This window comes from Leucoraja erinacea, chromosome 20 (assembly GCF_028641065.1).
Source record: "Leucoraja erinacea ecotype New England chromosome 20, Leri_hhj_1, whole genome shotgun sequence".
NCBI lineage: Eukaryota > Metazoa > Chordata > Chondrichthyes > Rajiformes > Rajidae > Leucoraja > Leucoraja erinaceus.
Genome location: NC_073396.1, coordinates 6,213,982 through 6,241,935, shown reverse-complemented (window position 1 = coordinate 6,241,935; position 27,954 = coordinate 6,213,982). Strand labels below are relative to the sequence as shown.

Genomic DNA, 27,954 nt, shown 5'->3' with positions numbered 1-27,954 from the left:
GCAGCATCTATGCCGACCAGCGATCACCCCGCACACTAGCACTCTCCGACACCCGAAACGTCACCCGTTCCTTCTCTCCAGAGATGTTGCCTGTCCCACTGAGTTACTCCAGCATTTTGTGTCTAGCACTATCCTACACACTGGGGACAATTTACAATTTTACCAAAGCCAATTGACCTACACACCTGCAAGTCTCTGGAATGGGGGAGGAAACCCATCCGGCCACAGAGAGAACAAACCAACTCTGTACAGGCAGCACGCGTGGTCACGATTGAACCCAGATCTATGGCGTTGTAAGGCGGCAATTCTCCTGCTGTGCCACTCCAAATGGGTTTTAATTGAATTGAATAGAATTTATTTGCCACACAACCAGGGTCGGTGGAATTTGGGTTGTCAGCAGCGGTACAATAATAAAGAACACACAACCACAATAAAAATGTGACACAAACATCCACCACGGCATTCATCACTGTGGTGGAAGGCACAGAACTTGGCCAGTCCTCCTCCATTTTCCCCCGTGGTCGGGACCTCCACCCTCCACAGCCGTTGCTGCGGGCGTCCAGATGGTAAGAGCCAAAGTCAAAGTAAGTCCAGGATCGGCTCTTCCCCACCGGAGACCGCGGCTTCAGGTTGGTGTAGGCCGCAGGCCGGCGGTCGAAGATTTAAAGTTCCCGCCGTGCCGCAGCCAGAAGCACCGCAGACTGCAGGCCGGTGGTTGAAGCTCCCCTCCAGGGGTGATGGTAAGTCCATGCCGGCCCCGCGGTAGAAGTTGGCCGCGGGCCGGCCGTGATGGCTTCTTCTTCCCCCGGGTCCCCCTACGAGGGATCCCGGGCTGCGGACGCCGCGCCAGCTTGAGCTCTGCAGACCACGACTTCAGGCTGCCGGCTGCCCCGGGCCAGTGAATCAGAGCGCTCCCCTCTGGTGAGCCCCGGCGAGGGCTCGCCCGCTCCACGCTGAGAGTCCACGCTGCGCCCGCCGCTGAAGCCCCGGGCGTGTCTCCGGAAAAGGCCACGCCGATCCTCGTTGTTAGGCCACGGGGGAGGCGACCTGGAAAAAGTTGCCTCTCCGTGGAGGAGACGACACGAAGCGGTTCCCCCATTAAAACAAACTTTAAACACATAAAAAAAACACAAAGGAACACTAAAACGCGCTGCTGACAGCCCCCTGACAGACCCCCCTAATGACACCTTCCTGCACTCTCTCCCCCTCTCTCTATGCACTTTGACCCAGTTGTCCGAGGTAGAAAATTCTAAAGATTCACCATACCGAGAAGATAACCCCCTCATCTCCTTCCGAATTGGGTGACCCTCATAACGAATCCCTGCTCCCATAAATCAACCTTCTGTGTGTTATTTCCCAAGCCAGCACATAAATGTGGCAACCTTAACTGCACGCAGTAGTCACGGTGAGGTTTGACCAGCTCCATGGAAATTTTACAAGTACACCTACTTTTTTATACCCCACACCCCTTGTAATAAAAGGTCAAAATAAAATCACTGGGTTTTAATATGTGTAAATAAGCAGTCTCTTCAGCACAACTGCATTGCAGGTCCCATTTACAGCACAGAATGATGTGATGAGCTATTTGGGTCTTGCACATTTCTCCTGTGCACTTGGACCAGCCATTTCCAACCCTTCGACCAACATGACAGCAGCCAGAGCAGCAATAGAACAGCAGGTTCCCCAACCCACTGTTATTGCTCTGTATTGGTGAAAAACAGCCGTGTTAGCTTTTAACACCTTCACCTTTTCTCAACACTTGCTTTTCCTTCTCCTCGCGAGGTGATCTTTCACAGGCCAAATGCAGGCAGGTGGGACCAGTGTAGATGGGGCAACCTGGTCGGCGTGGGAAAGTTGGGCTGGCGGTCCTGTTTCCATGCTGTGACTCTCTCGATGACTGTATCAAGTTGAACTTGAAGGGGCAATTATTGTTTTTGTACATTTTATTAATTTGCACTGTTGAAACTGCTTTGGTTTCCTGTTTAGTTTAGTTTAGAGATACAGCGCAGAAACAGGCCCTCCGGGTCGGCGCCGACCAGCGATCCCTGCACACTAACACTGTCCTACACCAACTAGGGACAATTTACATTTATACCAAGCCAATTAACCTACAAACCTGCACGTCTTTGCAGTGTGGAAGGAAACCGAAGATCTCGGAGAAAACCAATGCAGGACACGAAGAGAACATACAAACTCCGTACAGACAGCGCCCGTAGTCGGGATCGAACCCGTGTCTTCAGCGTTTAATTCGCTGTAAGGCAGCAGCTCTACCGCTGCTCCACCCTGCCGCCCTATCCATTGTCAGGCATAATCCATACTATTCTTTCAGAATGGCAAGGTCGCCTGTAAGTTGAATATCTATTTTAAATGTTAGCCCGTCTCCTAAGAACATAACAAATTAAATTCTGACAACAATTCACCAAATTCCTGTTTCAAATAAAAGGTACGGTTGTCAACCTTGTTAATGTCCATCAGGTGCTTTCTATATAAAAGTTGGTGCTTCACCATTTAATGTTCAGGGCACTGTCCACCTTCTCCACAGCATGGTACTGTGTGTGTAGCGTTTGTGTGTGACCCGTGCCACCCAGCCACTGTTGGTAGAGCTGCTCGATGGACTCGTTTGCTTCAGGTGCCTGGACCGTCACCGCTGTGTAGAGATCCTCCACTTGCTGCAACAAATCCTTACCAGACCCGGATTCCTCTGCTCGTATCTGACCACCGCCATTCAGACAACCTGAAGACAGGACAGACCAGATTAGTTAGTAAGTGTTTTTTTAAAAAAAAGTAAAAATGAATATATAATCATATTATATCATCGCAGCACGATGGCACAACAGTATAGTTGCTGCCGTACCCCACCAGCGACCTGGGTTCAATTCTGATTGCGGGTGCTGTCAGTATGGGGTTTGTACATTCTGTGCAGCCTGGATTTAAGCCTTTAAAAGATTTACAGTGTAATGCAAACTTGAATGCCAATCTTTGTAGATCTCTAATAGTTCAATCAAATACCATCTATCTTCAACTGAAAATGCCACTACCAGTCGGAAGCTTCACCTATAAAATTAGTAAGAATCCATCTAAAATGAGCAAATTCTTACAAGGGCAAATTCCCTGTCAATTTAACATCACCAGTTTATTCACATTTACAATGGGGACTGCCATTCAACTGTCAACAAGTTTATACAGCAGCCATCCATTATCCAAAAGATAATATGTGGTTTGAAACTGACCGAGAGTCTGTCCAACCTCTCTCTATATCTAACAGCCCATAATCCAGGCATCATTCTGGTAAACCTCCTCTGCACCTTCTTCAAAGCCTCCGCATCAATGGGGCAACTAGTTACAAGCAATGAGTCTAGGACTAGAGAGCAGGGCCTCCAAATAAAAGGATGTACCTTTAGAATGGTGATGAGGCTTCTTTGCATATTAAACAATACAACACCAAATAAGCTCTGAACTACATAGACTATTATTGTTATTATTGCACAATTATTGTTTGTTTGTTTTTTATGGTGTGTGTGTGTGTGCGTGTATATACACACACTGAACTTTTTTTACTCATTTATTATATTGTTTAGTCTACTATGTTTCCACATTGAGTTGTGCTGCTGCAAGTTAGAATGCCATTGTTCAGTTTGGGACATATGATGATAAAACATTCTTGACTCTTGAAATGTGATTTAACCAAAGTCCTATCACACTGCGCCATGACTTTCTGACTTATTGAATTCAATGTCCCGGCTAATGAAGGCAAGCTTATCCTATGCCTTCTCATCACACTATCTACCTCTGCCTGCCTGTGATTCACATCCCTCCATTCCCTGCATATCCATGCGTCTATTCAAAAGCCTCTAAAGTGCCACTATTGTATCTGCTTCCACCACCACCATCACTGGCAGCACCTGCTCTGTAACATTAGTCTAATGTATAGGATCCCAGCAAGGCTCAGCTCATCTGATGAACTCCACGTGTCTACAAGAATTACCCCAGGGGCAACTTTTCAGGGCATTATTCATCGTCTCCACTGGTGGGTGCATGGAAGGAGCTGCCGGAAGAGGTAGTTGAGGCAGGAACTACCAGAACGTTTAAGAAACAATTAGACAGGTACATGGAGAGGATGGGTTTAGAGGGATATGGGCCAAACGCAGGCAGGTGGGACTAGTGTAGATGGGACATGTTGGTCAGTGTGGGCAAGTTGGGCCAAAAGGCCTGTTTCCATGCTGTATGACTCTATGAAATGGAATCAGCAAGGGAGCACAGCGACAGGTACAGATAATCTATCACACCTACGTTTTAATTTCTCAAAGCTTTACCTGAAGGACAAGCCATCACTTCCACATAATGGTACGTCAACTTTCCGCGCTTTAGTTTCTGCACCAGGTTTTGAATATTCCTAAATCCGTAGGCTAATGCAAAGCGGAGCAGAACATTCCCATCCTGTTCCAGCGTCACCTCCTGGAAATCCTTATTCCTGCAGAGAAGAAAAATTGAAGATGGAAGAACCAGATAGTTGCACTTTGGGTGGTCGAATGCAAGGGGAAATTATACAATGAATGGCAAGACCCATAACGGCATTGACGTGCAGAGGAATCTTGGCATCTTGGTCCTATTTGACATCAAAATAATGGTCTGAATAAAGAGGTGGAAATGTGTGTAAATTTCTGAACAATTAATTTGCACTTTTCTTCATAGAAGAACGATATGATATTGGGATCTGTATTATGGAGAAAGAGAGTGAATCATGGGAAATGATTCGCATAGAGAGAAGGGCCTTATTAAGGGGTCTAACAATTATATAAGGCAATTATATCAGCAAAAGGCAATGTTCAATGGTAGTGTTGGTGCCCAGAGAGCTGAGCATAGTGAGGTCAGGCAAGACTCTGTTAGGTTACTTGCCGTTCATGGTTTAACTCAATGATTTGGACTTAATTGTCGGAGCCACAATGTTCCAATGAAATCAAAATACTATTCGTGGCTAATGGTGAAGAAGAAAATGCGAGGCTGCAGGAAGATGTCAATACAATGACAAAGGTGGCGTGGAACTTAATTTGAAGAAGATTATGTATTCTCGAAGGAAAAAGAGAAGGCATTTTATTCCTCCTCTCATTACCTGAAGCCCTGTTGTCTCCTTTTCACCGCAACACTTATTCCACCCATCTACCAATCAACCCTCTCACGTGTATCCACCTATCGCTCGCCATACCGTGTCCCGCTCCCACCTCTCTCTCTTTTGCAGCTTGCTCCGCCTCCTACAATCAATCTGTAGAAGGCTCCAACCCGAAATGTTCTTTGTCCATTCCCCCATAGATGCTGCCTGACCCACTGAGAGATCCTCCAGCCTTTGCTTTTGGCTCAAGGAAGAGCAGGACAAGTAAAATACACTATGTGTTATTGATACTAGGAGGGATCTTGGACTGCAAGTTCTCAGGTCCCTGAAGATAGAAGGATAAATAGATCCGGTGGTTTAAAAGCAAAGTGGATGTTGGGCTCAACAAAGAGTGAATACACCTTTGTGGTTGAGATGACACTGACTTTAGACTCTCTGAACAAACGGTCAGCCAACTAATATCGGGGGTGCATACAGAGAAACTTGCTAGAACCACTTGCTACAAAATCAACAGCAGCAACAACCAGGTTCAGGAATAGCTACTTCCCCACAGCGATCAGGCTATTAAACCTGGCTCGGACAAAACTCTGATTATTAATAACCCATTATCTGTTATTTGCACTTTATCAGTTTATTTATTCATGTGTGTATATATTTATATTATGGTATATGGACACACTGATCTGTTTTGGAGTAAATGCCTACTATGTTCTGTGTGCTGAAGCAAAGCAAGAATTTCATTGTCCTATCAGGAACACATGACAATAAACTCACTTGAACTTGAACTTGAACTCAAAATCAAACTTGCTACAAAATCAACAAAGGTACGAGAGGAGAAATTCTCGAAGGAGTCCTCGACAGTCGCACGTCTGCTTAGCCTGAAGCACAAAGCCAGCTGTAGTTCGAAGGGGCGACTGCGGGAGTGTCACGCTGTGTTAGTGTGAAACACTTGTCAGCCCACAACACGAGCACTGGACACTGCACTGCAGGAAGGATGTGATAACGCTAGAAAGGGTGTAGAGGAAATCTGTAGAAGGCGTTGCCAAGACTGGGAAATTGTCGTTACGTGGAGTGTGTGGCTACGCCGAGCTTGTTTTCTTTGGAACAAAGCAGAGGGGACATTTAATTGAGGTCTATAAAATTATGAGTAGCTTAATCAGGACGAACATGAAAGATTCATTTCCCTGAGGCCCAAGAATTAGTAGAGATAGACTTAAGTTCATTATTAGAAGGAATAGCGGGGGATTGAAACTGTTTTCACTCCATAAGTAGTGCCAGTGTGGTACTCACTGGCTGAAAAAGTGTAGAGAGAAGACCACGACGCTATGAAGGTATAAGGACGATCACCTTTGTCATCACCAACTGACCAAGAAATGGGTTTCGAACCGAAACGCCACCCATTCCTTCTATCCAGAGATGCTGCTTGTCCCTGGCTAACGGAATGAAGGGATAACGGGAGAAAGCAGGAATGGGGTATTGATTTTTGATGATCAGCCATGATCATATTGAATGGTGGTGCTGGCTCGAAGGGCCGAATGGCTTACTCCTGCACCTATTTTCTATGTTTCGATGTCCCGCTGAGTTACTCCAGCATTTTGTGTCTATTGGCCAAGAAATGGGAAGTGGGATTAATCTAAAATGACACTGCTGGGTCTGGATTTTCTCTGACGTCTGAAGAAGGGTTTGGATCCGAAACGTCACCTATTACTTTTGTCCAGAAATGCTGCCTGACCCGCTGAGTTACTCCAGCACTTTGTGTCCATCTAAAGTGACACTACTTGGCTGGCCCAGACACATTCCTGTGCTACAAGTTTCTATAATCGATTTAGTAAGTGAAAACACTTAAAGGTAACCTGTTTAGTTCTGGCTTCTGAACGGTTAACATTAACAAAGTTATATAATAGACAATAGACAATAGGTGCAGGAGTAGGCCATTTGGCCCTTCGGGCCAGCACCGCCATTCAATGTGATCATGTTGGTACTGATCATCCCCAATCAGTACCCCGTTCCTGCCTTCTCCCCATATCCCCTGACTCCGCTATCTTTAAGAGCCCTATCTAGCTCTCTCTTGAAAGCATCCAGAGAACCTGCCTCCACCGACCACTGAGGCAGAGAATTTCACAGATTCACCACTCTCTGTGAGAAAAAGTGTTTCCTCGTCTCCGTTCTAAATGGCTTACTCCTTATTCTTAAACTGTGGCCCCTGGTTCTGGACTCCCCCAACATCGGGAACATGTTTCCTGCCTCTAGTGTGTCCAAGCCATTAACAATCTTATATGTTTCAATGAGATGCCATCCTTCTAAACTCCAGAGTATACAAGCCCAGCTGCTCCATTCTCTAAGCATATGTCAGTCCTGCCATCCCGGGAATTAACCTTGTAAACCTCCCTCAATAGCAAGAATGTCCTTCCTCAAATTAGGGGACCAAAACTGCACACAATACTCCAGGTGTGGTCTCACTAGGGCTCTGTACAATTGCAAAAGGAATAGTAAAAATAGTAATAGTAAAAAGCAACAGTTGTCTAATCCATCTGGCTGCCTTTGGCCTGATCCAGGGTAGACTGGACTAACTCAAGGTGAACCATTTGGCTTTTGGACCCATTACAGCCCAACAAAACCTTGCCCCCCCGTCTGATAATGCACATAAAGCACATACAGTTGTTACGGAACACTGATCAATTATCTCCCTGCTAGCCAGGAGTTTCCAAGGCAATCCGATGCCATGCTCTGGCAGAGTTGAGCCATTGAATAAACCTGCAATCATGTTAGGCTGAGTGCACCACTCCTGTGCCGAGGGGTTCGGCAAATCAAATCTTCCTATTGTAGTTAGGGAAACAAGGGAAGTACATTTCAGAATTGATCACCTACCTGAGAGTTTTATAGATTATCTGATTCACTTCAATTCCAAAGAGTTCCTTGGAAGCATGCTTGAAAATATGTTCCAGGTATCCACCAGATCCCCCACCAGAATGGCCAACAACTTCACCGTCTGCAACACTGCCGAATCTAGAAAAACAATTCTATTGACATGAGTTCCCAAATACTTAATGAGTCGAACACAAAAGATAGAAAATTGACCGTTATCTGAATTAATAGCAGGACCTCTCTCTGACCCATCTACCTCACTTGAGACCCTCAGGCTCTCTTTTATCCAACTTTACCTTGCACAAAACGTTATTCCTTATCCTGTATCTGTACACCATGGACGGTTTGGTTGTACTCAAAATAGACTTTTTGCTGACAGGATACCACACAACAAACATTGGTAGATGTGACAATGTGATAACCGAAATTAAAATAAACCAAACTAATAGGTCAGCATTTTTCTGTCAACAACAAAAGTCCTAAGGGCCTGTCCCACTGTACGAGTTCATTCGTGCTCTCCTGAGTTAAAAAAAACCAATCAAACTCGTGGTAAACACGTAGAATGTACGTAGCCGGTACGTCGGAGCTCGGGGACGTCTCTTAGTGGCTCGTAACGCTAACGGCAGGTACTCGGGAAACGTGGTAAGCTCGTGAAGACTCGTGAAGATTTTTCAACATGTTGAAAAATGTCCACGAGAGCCCCGATTACCTACGAGCGGCTATTATCGTAATTCTCCGAGTTCGAATCAGAGGAAACTCGGGAGAACTCTTGAATTAGCTCGTACAGTGGGACAGCCCCATTACTTTATCCCAGAACATCCTCAACAATTATGAAAAATGGTCTTCAAAGTGAAACTTTAACTGCTTAAAATGTAGAACAGTACAGCACAGGGACAGGCCCTTCACCCCACCATGTCTGTGTTGAATATGATGCCAAGTTAATCTCATCTTCCTGCACATGATCCACATCCCTCCATTCCCTGTATATCCATCTATAAGCCTCTCAAAAGCAACAACCTCCAACCCTGGCAGAGTGTTTCAGGCACCCATCACCCTGTGTAAAACCAATTTCCCCCACACAAATCCTTTAAACTTTCCTCCTCTCACTTTAAAACTATGCCCTCTAGTCGCTGACTTTTCCACACTGGATAAAAGATTCTGACAGTCTACCCAATCTATGCCACCCATAATTTAATATCCTTCTACCAGTCCTACCCTCAATCTCCAATGTTCCACAGGAAACAATGTAAGTTTGTTCAACCTTTCCCCATAGCTAATACCCCTAATCCATGCAGCATTTGGGTTAAACCTCCTCTGCACCCTGTCCAAAATATTCACATCCTCCTTGGAGTGGGGTGGCCACAACTGTATGTGTGTTTTTACAATACAGGGCACAAAAAGTGTGACATCATACATAACATTCTCATAATTTAATTATCTATTGTTCTTCAAAGTAGAAATGTTTCAATCTCCTTGGGAAGTTCTCTGGTCTTCGTTTACCATTGTGGTGTAACGGTGGTTACTCTACAATAGGGTGGACACCAACAGTAACCACCGCTACACTCTTTGAAATATGGCCATTCAGAGCACAATGCCAAATTGATCATTACTGTGAAACATGCATCTCTGCAAAGCAACAAACTTGAAACTGTTTTAAATTAGAATGAAATTAATGCAGAAATTGCTTCTTTATTTCATTGTGTCAAAGCATGTCACATTTTTGGTGTCCTAAAAATGGATATTTTTGAGATATGAACTGGTTGAATCAGGGAATTAATTTAATTCCTAACTTGATTTAATCTCTATTATCTCTTGCACATTTGAATGACAATTCCTGAAACAATTAACAGCATACTACTGGAACAGTGGAGAAACGACATATTTAATGTTCTCTCCAGCATTGTAAAAATACACGTATACACTACTCCAAATGTGTCCGAACCAATGTTTTTTATAAAGCTGCAACACGACTTCCTGACCTTAATACTCAATGTAAACTGCAAGGAGCATGTTCGAAATCCCGTACTAGATTTCAGTTTTATGCCAAAGTTAATTCAGGAAGTGTTTACGCTCTTTCACATCAGGAGTATTATGAATCAATTACACGCAGACAAACACATTAGAAACAGGCATTTTAAAATATTATTGCCCCAAGGACTCGAATACCTTTTTGTAAGAGCTATCTTTAGCTTTAACTGCCTTGTTTACAGGAAGGCTGGAACACTAATAGCTAAACGCGTCTCAAATCACGTAGCTCTGTGGAAACTGCTCTCATCAATAAAAGAACTGGACAGGTCTGATCCAATAACAGCAGAAATCTCGGCCAAGTTCAGTGACATTTGTCCACCTTCCTACAAACTAATCAAGGTGGCCGGCTTGATGTCGAGAGCTGTTTAGGAACAAGACTGTAAACTTTTGCTTTACCCGATTAAAAAACAAATCACTTAAAACTATTCTTCAACTTGTGTGTGATCACGTAATCATTGTTGATTTTAATCCAGTCCATCAGCTTTTAACAATTCTACCCAAAGACAAGATTTTATGCTATCAATAAAAAACATAATTAAATAAGCAAACAAAGATAAATATCCCAACGACGATTTAGCAAACACTTAGAATATGATTAAAGTGAATTCCAAAATTCCATCGCTAACCTATATAAAGCCAAAGAAATTTCCTTGATTATAGTATAATAATTGGGGAAAAAATTAATATTAAAATTTTGGAAAAACCCAACAACCCCCACAATTAAAATGTGGATTATGGCGATGTCGGAGACCTTACATTTGGAAAAAAATTAGACTTGTCTTAATTGACAAACCAGATTTATTTGCTAGACCATGGTCTAGATTTATAGATTATGTGAAGTGGTAGATTGGTCCAGCACGGGAACCTGCCTGAAACTTGAATCCAGGATTAGATCAATAGTTACATTTTATAACATACGGACCTATCTCCTAAGCTGTATTATTGATAATTTACTCTATTTTTTTTAATTCTCTTTTCTCTCTATCTATAAATAAAAATAACCAATTCGAAGCAGTGTTAATACGTAATTAATAAATGAGGACCCCAGCTATTTTGATAGCTGCTACCCCAGGACGCTAGATACTAACAATATGCAATTGTTACACAAAGTCTGTATTGGTTTGGATTATGATATGCTTCTAATAAAAATATTATTTAAAAAAAAAACACTTAAAAAAATGGCTTGTATTTAGAAGTATTTAAATGAGAGAAATAAAACTTCAGATGCTGGCTTATACCAAAGATAGACACAAAGTGCTGGAGTAATTAAACTGGTCAGGCAGCATCTCTGGAGAAAAAGGATAGGATCATTACATTCAGTATAAACCAGCATCTGCAGTTCCTTTCTACACCCATATTTTGTTCTTCAGAGATGCTGCCTGACCCGCTGAGTTACCCCAGCACTTTGTGTCCATCGTTAATGACTTGGGTGAGTGACTAAGATTTTCAGGGCATTTTATTACAGTAGGACTAGTTAATTTGTCCACAAACAGCAAGACAAACCCAATCTGATAGTCTACACTCAATTGCCATCAAAGTGATGGAAATAGTGCTATCAAGAGTTGCATTTTGGCAAGTTAAATCGAGGCAGGGTTTAGACAGTAAATGGCAGGGGCTGGAAGTTGGAGAACTATGAAACCAAGGGGTACAAATACATGATTCACTGAAAGTGCTTACATAAGTAGAGAGGGTGGTGATGAAAGCTATTGAATACTTGCCTTTGTTGGTTCGGGTATCGAGTACAAGAGTCAAGGCGGCATGTTACAACTACTTGATAGGGTGGTACAGTGGTGCAGCTGGTAGAGCTGCTGCCTCACAGTGCCAGAGACACGGGTTCAATCCTGACCTTGGGTTCTGTCTGTGTGAAGTTTATACAGTCTCTGTGTGACCCTGTGGGTTTCCTCCGGGTGCTCTGGTTTCCTCCCACACTCCAAAGACATGCAGGTTATGTAGATTATTTGAACTCTGTAAGTTGCTTCTAGTGTGCAGGGAATGGATGAGACAGTGGGAACTAGTGCGAGCGAGTGATCATTGGTCTGTGTGGTCACGGTGGGCCGAAGGCCTGTTTCCAAGCTGTATCTCTAAACTAAACTGTACAAGATGTTGGCGATATCACATGTGTAGAAAATAACTACAGATGCTGGATTAAATCGAAGGTAGACACAAAATGCTGGAGTAACTCAGTGGGACAGGCAGCATCTCTGAAAAGACCCATTTCTTCTCTCCGGAGAAGCTGCCTGTCCCGCTGAGTTACTCCAGCATTCTGTGTCTACCATGGCGATATCATACTTTGAGTATTTGTTTGCAGTTTCAGTTACTGAGTAAAGGGATGACATTAAGTTGAATAGGTTGCAGAAAATATTCACGTTGATTTTATGGGGGCTGGAGGGCTTCAGTTATAAGGAGAAACTGGTTAGGCCGAGGCTTTTTCCCCCTGTAACAAAGGAGGCTGTGGTGATATAAAACCATGAGGGCATAGAAAAATAGGAAAGGCGAATTACATTCTTTTCCCCCACAGTAGCAGAGTCTAAAACTAGAGGGTAAAAATTATGCTGGTGGTGGTTGGGGGGGGGGGGGGGTAGGGGGGGGGGGGGAATGGGGGGGATGTGGGGGGGGGGGGGATTTTTTAGGGGTCTTGAGGAACAAACACATCAACGCAAAGGGTGGTTGATATGTGGAACAATGTGCTGGAAGAAGGGGTAGAGGTGGGGATTAAATTAAAACACATTAGACAAGTGCACGGATATGAAAGGTAGAGGGATATGCAATAAAAGTAGGTAAATGGGCCTAGCTTAGGTGGGAACCTTAGTCGGCATGGATGAGTTGTGCTGAATGGCCTGTTTCTGTGGTGTACAACCCCCAAGGCACTATAATACAGTTGTGGACATATTTGGGACCACATATTTTTAAAATGGGGTATTTAATTGGGAAGATAAAATGGAAAAGAAGTGTAGGAAGCAACTGCAGATGGTGGTTTAAATGGAAACGAGTTTAAAAACTATATTACTATTTAAATTCGCTGGTAGCTATGTTTAAATTCAACAGTAGCTAACTCTTAGGTGCAAACTTCATTGGGATTGTATAATTGAAAGGCATTCTCCTTTCCCTTTAGATTCCACCTCACCATCTGGACTCCTCACTATAAACGCCAGTACAGGAGTCACACTTCATTAATTCCAGGAAGTGTTTAGTTTCCTCCTCCCCTATAGTGTAAACAGTTGCAATTTTGCTGCTGTAACATATAACTTTCATGCACGCTGTTAGCGTGGCAATGGACCTGGATGTTTAAGCTAATACTGTAAAACCTGTATTTTAGACGGAAATTCTTCTGAAGTGTCTTCCTTTAGTATTTCTATTCAGATATTAAATTATCTATTTCCATAACAGGGAGTATCGAATCCACACAGCCTATCTTCAGAGTCGCTGGTGAGACAGATAACCGAGCACTTGAATTCTGCTCGCATTGTCGCTGTCTTGGAAATGGAGTTAGCTCCCAATAGCTTCGATATACTTGATTCTCTGTAGTAACAAACCCAGCTGGTTATAAAGAAACTCAGGTCATTCGAATTAAAACAAAAATCTTTCAACATTTTGGTGATGAGACTGCAAAACCTTTCCCACAAAAAGCTAAGTGTTAAATTCCCAGTCACATATTTCTGTCGTGCAACTTTGGGTGGCGCAATGGTAGCGTTGCTGCCGATTTGATCCTGACTACGGGTGCTGTCTGTAAGGAGTTTGCATGTTCTCCCAGTGACCGCATGGGTTTTCTCCGGGTGTTCCAAAGATGTGCAGGTTCGTAGGTTAATTGGCTTCTGTAAATTGTCCCCAGTGTGTTGGATCGTGCCAGTGTATAGGTGATTGTTGGTCGGCACAGACTCAGTGGGCAGAAGGGCCAGTTTCCGCTCTGTAGCTCTAAACTAAACTAAAACTAAACAAATCAATTCTAAAATTCCATCTACTGCAGAATCTTTTTATCTCACATGAATATTATGTGAAACAAGCTATTCAAAGGCAATAAAATTACCATGAAAGAAGTATTACATATATTATAAATAAGGAACTGCAGATGCTGGTCTACACAAAAGGACACAAAGTGCTGGGGTAACTCATCGGGCCATCTCTGGACAACATGGACATTTTGGGTCAGGATCCTTCTTCAGACTCTGAGTATATGTAATAAAAGGACACAAAGTGCTGGAATAACTCAGCGGGTCAGGCAGCATCTCTGGAGAACATCGGAACCCATGTTCTGACTCACAGCGTTTATAGAGTCATAGAATCATATGGCGTGAAAACAGGCCCCTTCGGTTCAACTTGCCCATACTGACCCAGCTACAATAGTCCCACCTGCCTGCGTTTGGCCCATATCCCTCCAAACGTTTGTGCACTTTTATTAGATACAGTTCATGTTGTCTATAATAATTGAAGTGGCTTCTGTAATAATGTTATAGACGGAATAAAAACATGAATGCATTTTAGCAATGGTAGTATTGTACATTACATGTCTGCAACCAAATTCAAGGCAAATCAGCTCCCGATGCTTTCTTACGCTGCACATGTCTCTCTGGAGTGCCTACTCATGTCCTGGATTGTAAACAAGAAATGTTGAAGATGGAACCTATTTAGGCCAGTCTCCAGCTTAGCATTCCTCTGTTGCATCGTTTCCAGCAAGAAATAAATACTTTGCAGACTCTACGCTCACAGACTGGCATTTCTCCAGCCGAGCTGGAAAGGCATAACGGTGGCATCTTGTCTGCCACACATCATTAACTTCAGGAAGTTGGAAACAACCCCTCTGTACGAGTATCAAAATATCTGGGCAATCATTCTGACAAAGCCAAGTTTCTGTTTGCTGCAATGTTTATTTTTGCCCAACAATATGTTTAGTCTTAGTCTGAAAACTCATGAGGTCCCATCTTAAGCAAAATGTATTATTTGCCTACTTTACGTATTACATTTGTGATTTTACAGTGTTAAGGATTTCCAAAGTAGTGAACTATGCGACTATTGACTGATTATTTGCAAGATACAGTGTGTAAGTAGGTCTGTGTAGGAAGGAACTGCAGACGCTGGTTCAAACCAAAGATACACATATAAATCTGCAGTAACTCAGCGGGTCAGACATCATCTCTGGAGAAAATGAATAGGTGACATTTCAGGTCTGAAGGAGGGTATCCACCCGAAACATCACCTAGTCCTTTTCTCCAGAGATGCTGTCTGACCCGCTGAGTTACTCTAGCTTTTCGTGTCCATGGAAGTAGGCCTTTCGGCCCATCGAATCCAAGCTGATCACCCATTCACACTAGGTTACGTTATCCCACCTTCTCATCCAGGAGTAATAAACACTACTGTGATAAAAAATAGCTTGAAGTCCAATCTAAATGCCATCTCTCTCTCTCTCTCGCTCTCAGCAGAGTCCTTGATGGTTTTAATGTGAGTTCCAAGGACAAAACATATAGCCTAATGACAAGGGCCATAGTATCAGTTTATGGTTTGTGATATACACATTGAAATGAGGTCAGTACAGGACATACTTTGCTTAGTGTGTAGGAAGGAACTTGAGATGCTGGTTTACACTAAAGCTAGCCACAAAATGCTGGAGTAACTCAGCGGGTCAGGCAGCATCTCTGGAGAGAAGGGAATAGGTGATGTTCTGGGTCAAAACTTTAAAACAAGTAAAATGCCTGTGAAGATTGTAAATTAAAAAAAAACTTACATGGAAAATTGATCAGAACTGAAGATATAATGAGGCCCAAGTGCATCACATACAGAAGCATCTTGACTTACATTGTATCCAATGGCATGGGATCCACATTGGCCAAAGAAAGTCCTTCTTGTTCCAACATCTTCAACACTTCACCTTCAAAACAGAGATTCAAGTTCAGATTTATTGTCACGTGCACCAATTAGGGTACAGTAATATTTGATTTCCCATGCAGCCATACTAAGTGAAAAACAACAAGACACACAGCAACATAAAATAACATGTAACATAAACATCCACATTCCTCACTGCGATGGAAGGTAATAAAGTTCAATCATCTTCCATTTCGTTCACCCGTGGTCGGGGCTGTTGAACCCTCCACAGTCACCGCTGCCGACAGTCCGATGTCTGAAGCCCTCGCGTCGGGATGATTGAAACTCCAGCGTCGGGATGATTGGAGAACTCCGCGGCACGGAGCTCCCGGGTCGGCCTCTTCTTACTGGGGACCGCGGGCTTCAGGGTGTTAAAGTCCACAGGCATCTTTCACATGCGATCCTCGGCAAAAGATCGCAGGCTCCCTTGATGTTAAAGTCCGCGCGCCCGCGGCTTGAAGCGCCGTCCAGACTTCAGGAAAGGTCGCACCACTCCACGAAGTTAGGCCGCAGAGGGGACAGAGATATGATACTGCGAAGAATCGCATTTCTGTCGAGGTAAGTGATTGAAAAAGTTCCCCCCACATAAAACAGACCAGGAAACACTAAAGCATACTTAAAATAATAAAAACAGAGAGGGACAGACAGACTGTTGGCGAGGCAGCCACTGCAGTGGCACCACCCGGAGTTATAGAATCACAGAACAACATTTAAAAATGAAATATCAGATATGTGTGGTAGACAGAGGTATAATCTTGATAGCAATTGGCCAGATCTAAAAAAGTTTAAATAATTTCAATGATTTCTCTGTTTTATCAGAGTCTCTATCTCGTTGATCACCCTGCAAGCTCTAGTTTTGGTTTTAGCTCTCTATCCTTCCACCTTGTCACAACATAACGCCCTCTTCTTTGAAGGCCACCTATTATTCCATTTTTGTTTCATCTGCCAATACTTGGTCTTTCTTTATTCGAGCTAGTGATATTATCCATCACGTTAAGAAGTCCTATATTAGATTTTGTTTTGCCCTTCCCCATTGCTAATCTAAATCTTACGGACTTGCTGCTCATTGTTCCCCAAGTATTCTCCCAATGAGACTCATCCGCGCAGCCCACCTCATTCCTGAGAGCCAGACCCGACAATAACAACCTAGAGTGATCAAGGTAATTCTCCAGAACACAATGCAGAGATTACTCCCATTCTTTGCTCCTAACTCTTAATGGCAGCCAAATTACTATTGTGGTAACAGATTACCTTAATGTCGCCAGTCCATAGCTCTTGAATATCTACAGTTTTGCTCCTCACACGATGCTGTAGTCTAAGGACTAACCACCTTGAATTTAGCTCTCAACACATGGGTGCCACTCTCCAGTATGATCATAATTTTGCTTAAATCAATACTTTTTCATTGTGTCATTTTTATTTCATCCTTACTTGTTTCAAGGGACAATAAGTGCCTTATTCAGCCCTCTATTGAGCCTCTTTTTGCTATTGGCATTTCCTATGGCTACATCTGTCTATAGAGCTTCAGCCCTTTTTACACCTATTTGTACAGACTAATTTAATGAATTTTCAGCCCGACTTCTGAAGAAGGGTCTCGACCCAAAACGTCACCTATTCCTTCGCTCCATAGATGCTGCCTCACCCGCTGAGTTTCTCCAGCATTTTTATCTACCTTTGTTTCTCATGTCGTCGTGCTCTCTCATATAGCTGTGCTCTATTACCTATATTTATTGCAGGTGGGAGTTCCTCCGGCCCTTCGAGCCTTACACATTCAATATGATCATTGATATTTACCTGCATTTATACCCCCTCCCACTTAGCCACATCTTTCCTCTTGATTGAAGAACTGATGCCAATCTTCTGTGGCAGAGAGTTCCAATGCTCTGTGAAAAAAGTTCACAGTGATGAATTTCCCCCTTATCCTTAAGCTGTCTGGACTTCCCGCGGTAAGAATTTTGTAAGTTTCTATAAGATTCTATACATTTACATCTTTCCTGCTGATTGAGCTGTGCAAAATGTCCATTTTGAATTTTGGATGCCTCCAACCCAGAGGAGCTGAAAGCCTCAAGAATCTGAGGACACTCGGCACATATTAATCCACTCGATCTTCCTCCTCCCGTCCACGTCGGCATGTTTAATCACACAGAATGATGTTATTGACAAAGCAAATGAGAGTGAGGGTGGCAGGAGATGGCAAAGTAGGCAAAGAACAACAGATGCACCAGTGTCATTGAGCTGAACAAGCTGCCCTGCTTCAGGCTTTACTCACCAGAAGTAATGACACAATCTACATCTCTTGTTTCGTATTCCTCACTGAAGAAATCTGCCCTTGAAGCCTCCAATTTTTTATCATAGCATGGCATCACTGTTACGTGGTATATCTGATCTGGTGTCACACTCTAGGGACAAAAAAACACGCAACACTTCTCAGTATTTTACCAGGTGCATAATAACCAATATTGCAAATGAATTTACAAAACATGACTGCTTACCCGCTGTTTTGCAAAATAGTCCTTCACTAATGAGCCCATCATCTGCTGGGGGGATTTTGTTGTGCTGATATATGGAATTATGTAACTACCATGGGTTTTTTCAGCGTAGCAAATCCAACCTAAAACAGGAGTACAACTGTAAATTAGCATTCATGTTTAATTGAAGCTGATGTTGGGCCGAACTCATGAGATGAGGCAAAGCCCTATTCTCTCTCAGAGTCGACAATCTTTGGATTCTTCAACAAAGGATCAAAACTGGATTTAGAATATTCTAAGGTAGACAAAAATGCTGGAGAAACTCAACGGGTGCAGCAGCATCTATGGAGCGAAGGAAATAGGCAACGTTTCGGGCCGAAACCCTTCTTCAGACCATTTACAATATTCTAGCTTAGTTTAGTTTGGTTGAGAGAAACAGCGTGGAAACAGGCCCTTCGGCCCGCCGAGTCCGCGCCAACCAGCGACCACCCCGCATACTAGAACTACCCCTACACACTAGCGACAATTTACAATTTGTACCAAAGTCAGTGAGCCTACAAACCTGTGCGTCTTTGGAGTGTGGGAGGAAACCGGAGCAGCCGGAGAAATCTCACGCGGTCACGGGGAGGACATACAAATTCCGTACCGGCTGCACCCATAGTCAGGATCGAAGCCGGGTCTCTGGCGCTGTAAAGCAGCAACTCTACCGCTGAGCCACCATTGCTCAGGAGACAATACAAAATTCTGACTATAGCAGCACAGCAGTGAGTGCCAATCTTCATTGTTTGTAGAGAGCTTACATCCACACGGGTTCTAAGTACCTGGGCAAGCCGAGGCCAGCATAGGCAGTGCTTTGCTATCATCCTTATGCCTGCGGAAACGTTGCACAAACTCCCGTTGACCCTCTATCAGGCTGAAGTTTCTGGAAAAAGTAGTGTCGAACACGTAGTCAACACCTGGGGATATTTTGAAGAGGCAGAAAAATAATGTTTGGAGTAATTAAAATATCAAGAATATCAAACACAATAAAATATGACTGGAAATATCTGAATCAACCAACTCCAAAATGATAACAGTTCAGTTACATTTCTCAAATAAACAGTGTAAAGATTGTGGCACGTACAAATGATCAGTCTTAGAGTCATACAGCGGAGACCTTCAACAACTCCCCAGTTTAGACCTTGTTTCAAAGGCCTTGCCTCAAGAACCTCTGACTTGGATAGAGTGGATGTGGTGAAGATGTTTCCACTAACGGAAGAGTCTAGGACCAGAGGCCACGGCCTCAGAAAAAAATAATGTTCCATTAGGAAGGAGATGAAGAGGAATTTATTTAGGCAGAGGGTGGTGAATCTGTGGAACTCTTTGCCACATAAGGCTGTGGAGGCCAAGTCAATGGCTATTTTTTAAGGCAGAGATAGATAGATTCTTGATCAGTATGGGTATCAGGGGATATGGGGAGAAGGCAGGAGAATGGGGTTAGGCAGGAGAGATGGATCAGCCATGATTGAATGGCAGAGTAAACTTGATGGGCCGAATAACCTAATTCTACTCCTACCACTTGTGAACTTATGACATGTTTGGTATCTGTGCGTCGGTGTCGAACTCTACATGCTGTGGGCTGATGGTTCAATATACTTGTCACAAGCCACTCACCTAGATTTTTGAAGAAGGCCGTCAGCCTCCGAGCAGTGTCTGCAACGGGCAAATTAAATCTCGCTGCTATTGATGCCCTGGACTGTGGTGAAACTGAAACTACCGTCGTCTTTCGATTCTTGGAGATGGATACCTAATTGATGAAAGAGTAGTGCTAAGTACACTTGCTTTCCACATTAAAATCAAACCCATTTACCTCTGGTTAGAAAAAACCCCCAATATTACGGACTGTTTTTATTGATTTTGTCATTTTATTAACAGGGTATGAGTTGTTCTCAAGTACAATATTCCATTGGAGATCAGAAAAATTGTCACCCACCTCAGAGAGCTACTGGTAGATATTTTGCTGTCTAACGTTTTTAGATAGGCACATGGATATGCAAGGGGTGGAGGGATATGGGTCATGTACAGGCAGAAGTGGGAAGTTTAATTTGGTATCATGTTTGGCACGGACACAGTGGGATGAAGGGACCGTTCCTGCACTGTACTTTTCATGTAGAAACAAGGAACTATAAATACTGGCTTAAAAAACAAAAGACACAAAGTGCTGGAGTAACTCAGCGGGTCAGGCAGCATTCCTGGAGAACGTGGATGGGTGACATTATGGGTCGGTGCCCGAAGTAGTGTCCCTAACCGAAACATCACCTGTCCATGTTCTGCAAAGATGCTACCTGACCTGATGAGTTACTCCAGCACTTTGTGTCTTTTTTTTTGTAAAACGACATCCGCAGTTCCTTGTTTCTCCATTCTACTTATTTTCAAAGATGTTACCGTATTTCCAGACTTTTCAGACATATTTATTATAGAGCTCATTGTACTACCCAGAAGCTAAACACAATCATATTTAATTCAACTTGATAAAAATCTGACATCATCTATAACTATCTTCTCAGCAGGCAACCTAGGAACAGAGCATGGAAACAGGTCCTTCGTCCCAACTTGCCCATACTGACCAAGATGCCCCATCTACGCTAGTCCCATTTGCCCATGTTTGACCCCTTTCCATGTCCCTGTCCAAATGTCTTTTAATTGTTGTTATACCTGCCTCAACTATTCCCTCTGGCAATTAGTTCCATATAACCACCACCCTCCGTGTCAGGATGTACTGTAGTAATATATGGTTTTACAAACCAAGATTGAAATACAGTATGGAAACAGGCCCTTCAGCCCAACGTGCCCATGCCGTCCAACAAGTCCCAACGACACTAGTCCCACTTGGTCCATAACTCTCTAAACCTATCCTATCCATGTACCTGTCCAAATGTCTCTTAAACACTATGATATTCTGTAAAGAGTTCTTAGATCTGTCATGTATCATTAATATGCATTCTTTTTACTGATTCAAGAAAATTTGGTAGATTATTTTTAATCTGCCACAACAGCCTTACTTTATTTTGGTTCAAAACTTTGTACAGTTCATCCTGGCTTTGTTGAGTGATGAGTACACTTTCAGCTGACGTTATGCAACCGCTGCATGCTAAACAATCATTCAGGGTTATTTTTGCCTTTTCAAGTTTCTGGACACCTCCATCCTGAAAATTAAAGCAAGTCAGATGAGAGTACAAACACTGAAAGGCAACAGTTCAAATAGAGAAGGATTACTATCTCCCTATCTGGATTTTGAGATGGACAATTTCAAATTTCCTCTCCAGAGGATACTTTTTTAAAAAAAGAAAAGCACGTGATTAAAGATGGGACTAGCTTTAAATGGTAAGAAAATCACCCCAGATTTTTAAAACCTTTTAGTTTAGAGATACAACGCAGAAACAGGCCCTTCGATCATCCGCGTCCACAATGACAAGTGATCTCTACACAATTGCACAATCTATTCACAGAAAGAACAATTTACAATGATACCAAGCCAATTAACCAAACCTGTACATCTTTGGAGTGCGGGAGGAAACTGGAGCTCCCGGAAAACAACACAAGCAGGCCACGGGGAGAACGTACAAACTCCGTACAGAAGCACCCGCAGTCAGGATCGAACACGGGTCTCCAGTGCTAAAAAGAAGCAACTCAACCACTGCGCCACCAATTTTTCAATTTATTATATATTGTCTTTTGTTTTTCCAAACATAATGTTGCTTCAACTTTGTTTCTGACATTACTTCTTTCATTTACTTAATGTCACTTTAACTAAAGAAATGAAGACATTTCAAACATTAATTGACGGAAGCAAGTGCAGACTGAAAGGAGACTGCAGGTATTACCTGGTTCAGCTGAGTATAACTGCCATCATCTTCAATTCGGATTATTCCGGAGGATTTCCCTTGCTTCTTTTCAATTTTCACTGGCTTCACACATTCCTACAACAATAATGTTTAAAGATTTTAAATTGGGATCCCCATTCAAAGATATTTAAAGCAAATTGCAGCCGAGAATCACAGTAGTGGGCATCTGGACCACAAAAATAATTCACCATGTGGAAAACCACTGCTTCACCAAAGCCACGGCCCCACAGCAGAAGCGTCCACGTCACGGGGCTGGAAACTGGAGGTATCCCGAGCTAATTCTGCTACAACCATCATCGACTGCGACAAGTGATGGCTTCCACTGATTGTCGCCGGACGCTTGCGCCCTTTTCAGGACGAACGATGGCAGCAAGGCCAACATTTGTAACAAGATGGACACGAAAAGATTGTTAACACGTGTACCGAGGTACAGTGAAACACTCTGCTTGCTTCTTAATTTAGTACTTGCACCAAATAAGTGATATTTGAGCCAGGCGCAAATATCACTGTTACAAAGTAAATTTTAATACCAGAGTTCCTTATACAATATCATATTCAAGATTCAGCTCTTTTGCAATACTCAGGGGTGAAAATGAGCACTTGCCTGGATTTAAATGGTAAGAAAATCTGATTTTTTAAACCTTATATTTTAATATAATTGCCTTTTGTCTTTTAAAGGAGCATCTGCCAGAATGAAGCAGGTTAAGCAGCATTTGTGATTGGAAAGGCATGGATGACGTTTCGGGACATAACACTGCATTGGGACCTGATGCAAGGTTTTAACGTTGACCATTCCTCTCCAAGAGATGATGCTCAACATGCTGAGTTCCTCCAGCAGATTATTTGTAGCTGCAGATTGCAGCATCCACAGTCTCGTGTCTCCATATGCCACAATGGAGCGTGCAGTCTACTAACGACAGTCTATCTGTTGAGTCCAGTGATTTAATTTAGTTTAGTTTATTATTATTGCCGCGCATACCGAGGTAGCGTGAAAAGCTTTTTTCTTGTGTGCTGTCAAGTCAATGAAAAGACTATACATGATTACAATTAAGTCAACCACGGTGCACAGATACAGGATAAAGGGTATATCATTTAGTGCTAGATAAACTATGATCAAAGATAGTTTGAAGGTCTCCAATGAGGTAGATGAGAGGTCAGGACCGCACTCTAGCCGGTGAGAGGACGGTTCAGTTGCCTGATAACAGCTGGGTTGAAACTGTCCTTGAATATGCATGCATAAGATATGCTCCTTGCAACAGGAATTATAAGAAACATTATAATAAAAAGAGACCAATGCAGGGAGAACACACACAAGTGTGTGTACAGGGAACTAACGATGTCTCAATTTCTGTACTTTAAATGGCAATTTACAATTTCCTGTCTGAAGTAAATTTCCCTTTTAACCACTGAGCTGTCGATGCGGCAGCTCCACAGTGAGCAAGTTCAGTCATTCATAGTCTCTCGTACCCACAGCAAAATACTCTTTCCGTCCAAGATTCATTTAAAAAGTAAAAACCATACTTAAACCATACGTAAAAACAATGATCAGCTTGAGTACATTACTTCCAAATTCAGAAGAACCCATCATATATCAACGCCTGCAGAACGCGCTTAGGGCAGCTATAAATGAACTTTGTTGCCATTATTTAATACCATTGCGTAACTTCTCATAGAAAACATTCCTTCGAGAGATTAGCAGTAATGTGTTCTCACCCTACTGATGCAGTTGGCACACTTCTCCTGCTTCATGACCAGTGGACAGAGGTGCAGCAGGTTCAAGTATTTGGATTATAAAGGTTCGCTCTGCGAGTTGGACAAATCTCCCTGTGAGCTGCTCTTGTCCTTACTGTGCTAATATCTGTCCTGCAAGTCTGTCTGAAATGTTCAACTGGATAACAGTCCTGATCGGACCAGGAGGCGTGGCGAGTGGAAATGTGTACAAACACAGCACGGTTTTTACCCGCCCTTCCTCGTTTTAAACTTCATTGCAAAAGACCTTTGTGTTGAGCACGTACAAAATGCAAACAGAAATAAATGATGTGGGAGGAGGAGGAGGTAAAGTGAGCTCAGATTCCCACCTAATTGAAAGTAGCACACGATTAATTTAGTCTTACATGAATGTAGATCAAATGCTCAATCTGTACGTTTATCTGCCAAGAAGCTTAGTAATAAAAACAGAACACTGAAATAAAATCCAACAAATTTAGACAAAACAAAATGTAACTCAGTTATTTAATTTTTAAGAAGGAACTGCAGATGCTGGAAACATTTGTCTACCTTCAGTTATTTAATTGGCCATTGTAAACACCTCTGGTAAACGCTCCCTGTGGATAAAAAAAAACCAAGATACAAAGTGCTGGAGTAACTCAGCGGGTCAAAGCAGCATCCCCACAGAACATGGATAGGTGAAGTTTTGGTTTGGGACCCTTCTTCAAACTGATTTGAACAGGTAACAGGTGATCACAGGAATACCTGCCTTGCTTTGTCATGCACTCCCTCTTGTCTAGCTAGTGTTTTTTTTTTTGCAAACCAGCATTGATTCTACATTCCATGCAGAAAGCCTGCAGCAGAATTAATTTTTTTTTGGAAAGAGATCAAAAGGTTGTGTGGGAAAGATGAAGGCATCAGGAAATGAAGGATCCAAAGAGCCAAAAATAGCAGTTCAGTTTATAGGAATAATTTACAAATTGTGCACTCGCTCAGTTTGAGGTAAATTGGGTGGAAGTCACTTTCACCAGAATTGCTATGCACCAGAATATCCACAATATTTGCACCAACTTAATAGAACAACTGGTGACATCATCCTCACAGTCTGGATTCACCCACATTATATATATTTTTTAATCAGTGTTTCCAGCACTTATTGCTTAAATTTTAAATGCTTAAATTTGATCTCAAAACTTCCTGGATCCATTTCTGGAGAACTTTTCATCAAACATTCTTCTAAATTTTAGTCCTACATCATACTTATTTTTTTTTAACAGGAGTTATATTAAAATATTGAAAAACATTAATGAAGGCATTTTTGTTACATTTGGTTATTAATTAAAATACCCCAAAAAAAGAATAAATTACAAATTCCCCTTTCCTGCTTCCACGGTTGTTTACACTGCTTCCTCATTTTGTTTTCCAGGAAATTGGCACGAGCAGGATTAGTATATCAGCATGATGATAGTTACACACAGTATTCTCTTCTTTGGCAGTCCTTTGGAATTGAAGATGATTTGTTTCCAATCCATATCTGCGGACTTTGAGGTAGTCGATAAGGCCAATGTGGGACAGGTTAACTCTGCCACAGTAGCCACCTCAGAATCGACTAGTTATTACGATATATGACAGAACTTTATTTATCCCAGGAGGGAATCATAAAACACAAGTAGATACATGGACCATGAAATGAAAGTGACAGGTGGAAAGTTCAGGATTGGGGATGTGCAAAGATTAGGGGGGGCGGGGGGGGAAGGGGAGTCGAACTACCCCACAACAGAAGGGGGAGGAGTAACTCAGCGGGAACACCGCCTCATATTTTACCTGAGAGGCTTACAAACCAGTGGTATGAATATTGATTTCTGTAACTTCAAATAATCCATGCATTCCCTCTCTCTCTGTCCCTCCCACACCCTAGTTATCATCCTGATTAATTTTACTGTTTGTTTGCCTCGTTTTCACCTTCCCCTCAGCCAACAATGAACCATTTTACATTTCTTTGGTCATAGTCTGCTTTGATCAGTTGTTTTCACACCTTATCCTTCCATATCTCTCGATTCCCTTTCTCCTGACTCTCAGTCTGAAGAAGGGTCTCGACCCAAAACATCACCCATCCTTTTTCTCTACAGATGCTGCAGAACGGTTTGAAAGCACTGGGCCTCTACACGCTGGAGTTCAGAAGGTTGAGGGGGAACTCATTGAAACTTACAGAATAATGAAAGGCACAGAGTGGATGTGGAAAGGATGTTTCCACTGGTGGGAGAGTCTAGGACCAGAGGTCTTAGCCTGAGAATTAAAGGGTGCTCTTTTAGAAAGGAGGTGAGGAGGAACTTCTTTAGTCAGAGGGTAATCTGTGGAACCAATTGCCACAGAGGTCTGTGGAGGCCATCAGTGGATATTTTTAAGGGAGAGATATTCTTGATTAGAACGTGTCAGGGGTTATGGGGAGAAGGCAGGAAAATAGGATTATGAGGCAGAAATCAACCATTATTGAATGGCAGAGTAGACTTGATGGGCCGAATGGCCTAATTCTACTCCTATAAACTTGTGAATTACTCCAGCAGTTTGTGTCTATCTTCGGACGTGTATGGAGAATTTTGTAAGTACATAATCAAGAACAAGAGATGATACCCTTAAACTATTTCAATGCTCAAAAGAGGCACTAAATGCTGGAGTAACTCAGACAACATCTCTGGTTGGAAGGAATGGGTGACATTTCAGATCGAGCCCCTTCTTTAGACTGATAAAATCTGACGGGTGAGCCAGGACGGTGAGACACAGGGATGAGGTGCAAGGTGTGAAAACGAGACATCAAAGGGGATACAGGTCAAGGTAAATATAAAAGAGATCATTGTTAGTTGGGGGAAGCTGACAACGAAGCAAACAGAGATAAACTTTAATCAAGGGACAGCCAGAGTGGTCGGAGAACTGGGATGGGGAGAGAGGGAAAGCAAGGGTTACTTGAAGTTAGAGGTCAATGTTCATATCGCTGGGGTGTAAGCTGCCCAAGCGAAATACGAGGTGTTGTTCCTCCAATTTGCGCTGGGTCAGTGTGGGTAGACAGTGACTCAGCGGGACAGACAGCATCTCTGGAGAGAGAGAGAGAGAGAAAGGGTGGAGACCCTTCAGACGCAGTGTGGGAACGGGAGGGGTAGTTAAAGTGTGGAGCAACCGGGAGGTCAGGCGGACTGAGCGGAAATGTTCAGCGTTTTACTCTTCTCATTCATCACATTTGTGAGTAGAATCCACGAGATGAAGTTCGGAGCCAGTAAATACTTTGCAGCTAAACTTCCTGGTGTGATATCACGTTGGCACAGGGTGGGGGAGTTTAACCAGTAACTGGGCCAATTCAATCACAGTCACCGAACCAAGGCCCTCTTATTTACATTGTGGGAAGGAACGGAAAATGCTGCATTAACTCGGCATCTCTGGCTGCCCGACCTGCTCCAGTACTCTTTGTGTTTGTCTTGGGGGTCAACCAGCATCTGCAGTTTCTTCCTACACATTTCCCCTCTTCTTTACAATGCGCGGGGGGAGGAAGGCCATTCAGCCCATCGGAGTTGAGGAGCACCCAGCCTCTCCTGGCTTTTCCCTCGTTAAATGAATCCCTGTTATGTTATAATGATTCTATCACCAGGGAGGGGGGCGTGGGCCAGTTGCCGTCAGATGGCGGCTGTGTGAGCGGCGGAGCGGGCCCTGCCTACCTGCGAGGGGGTGATGAAGTCGTTGAGGTCGGTCAGCTGCAGCGCCCCGCTGAACCGCGACACCATCTTACTCCCGCTCACTGACAGCCAGCGGCGTCAATGCGCTGCCGCAAAGCGCACGGCGACCGACCGACGGACGGCAGTGAGGCGGAGTCTCCTGCCCTCACTGGGCGGGGCCGAAATATGGACGTCACGTGCCTTCAGGGGGCGCGGCTGCCGTCACCCGCCCTCACGGGGCGGGGCCTGCGTCATCCGCCCTCACGGGGCGGGGCCTGCGTCATCCGCCCTCACGGGGCGGGGCCTGCGTCATCCGCCCTCACGGGGCGGGGCCTGCG

The 27,954-nt window shown here is 43.3% G+C and overlaps 1 protein-coding gene across 1 annotated transcript; it reads right to left on the bottom strand.

Moving 5' to 3' along the window:
* Positions 1-1,179: 1,179 nt before the first annotated feature.
* On the bottom strand, positions 1,180-27,773 carry narfl (nuclear prelamin A recognition factor-like). Its single transcript, XM_055651094.1, has 11 exons — positions 27,620-27,773; positions 22,188-22,283; positions 21,366-21,509; positions 19,978-20,110; positions 19,146-19,280; positions 18,349-18,467; positions 18,126-18,255; positions 15,788-15,860; positions 7,976-8,113; positions 4,314-4,471; positions 1,180-2,734 (listed from the first exon to the last, which is right to left on the bottom strand). Exons 1-11 carry the CDS (start codon positions 27,683-27,685, stop codon positions 2,502-2,504), a joined length of 1,425 nt encoding a protein of 474 aa, XP_055507069.1. The 5' UTR covers positions 27,686-27,773; the 3' UTR covers positions 1,180-2,501.
* Between the last annotated feature and the right edge of the window lie 181 nt (positions 27,774-27,954).

Bases quoted from the DNA above. Each gene is read 5' to 3' on its own strand.
- narfl (XM_055651094.1), bottom strand. From the start codon at position 27,685: ATGGTGTCGCGGTTCAGCGGGGCGCTGCAGCTGACCGACCTCAACGAC. The intron at 19,281-19,977 runs GTGAGTGGCTTG...AAATATCCCCAG, and splicing joins GGCCTTCTTCAAAAATCTAG to GTGTTGACTACGTGTTCGAC. The intron at 18,468-19,145 runs GTACTTAGAACC...CTCCTGTTTTAG, and splicing joins GCTGGCCTCGGCTTGCCCAG to GTTGGATTTGCTACGCTGAA.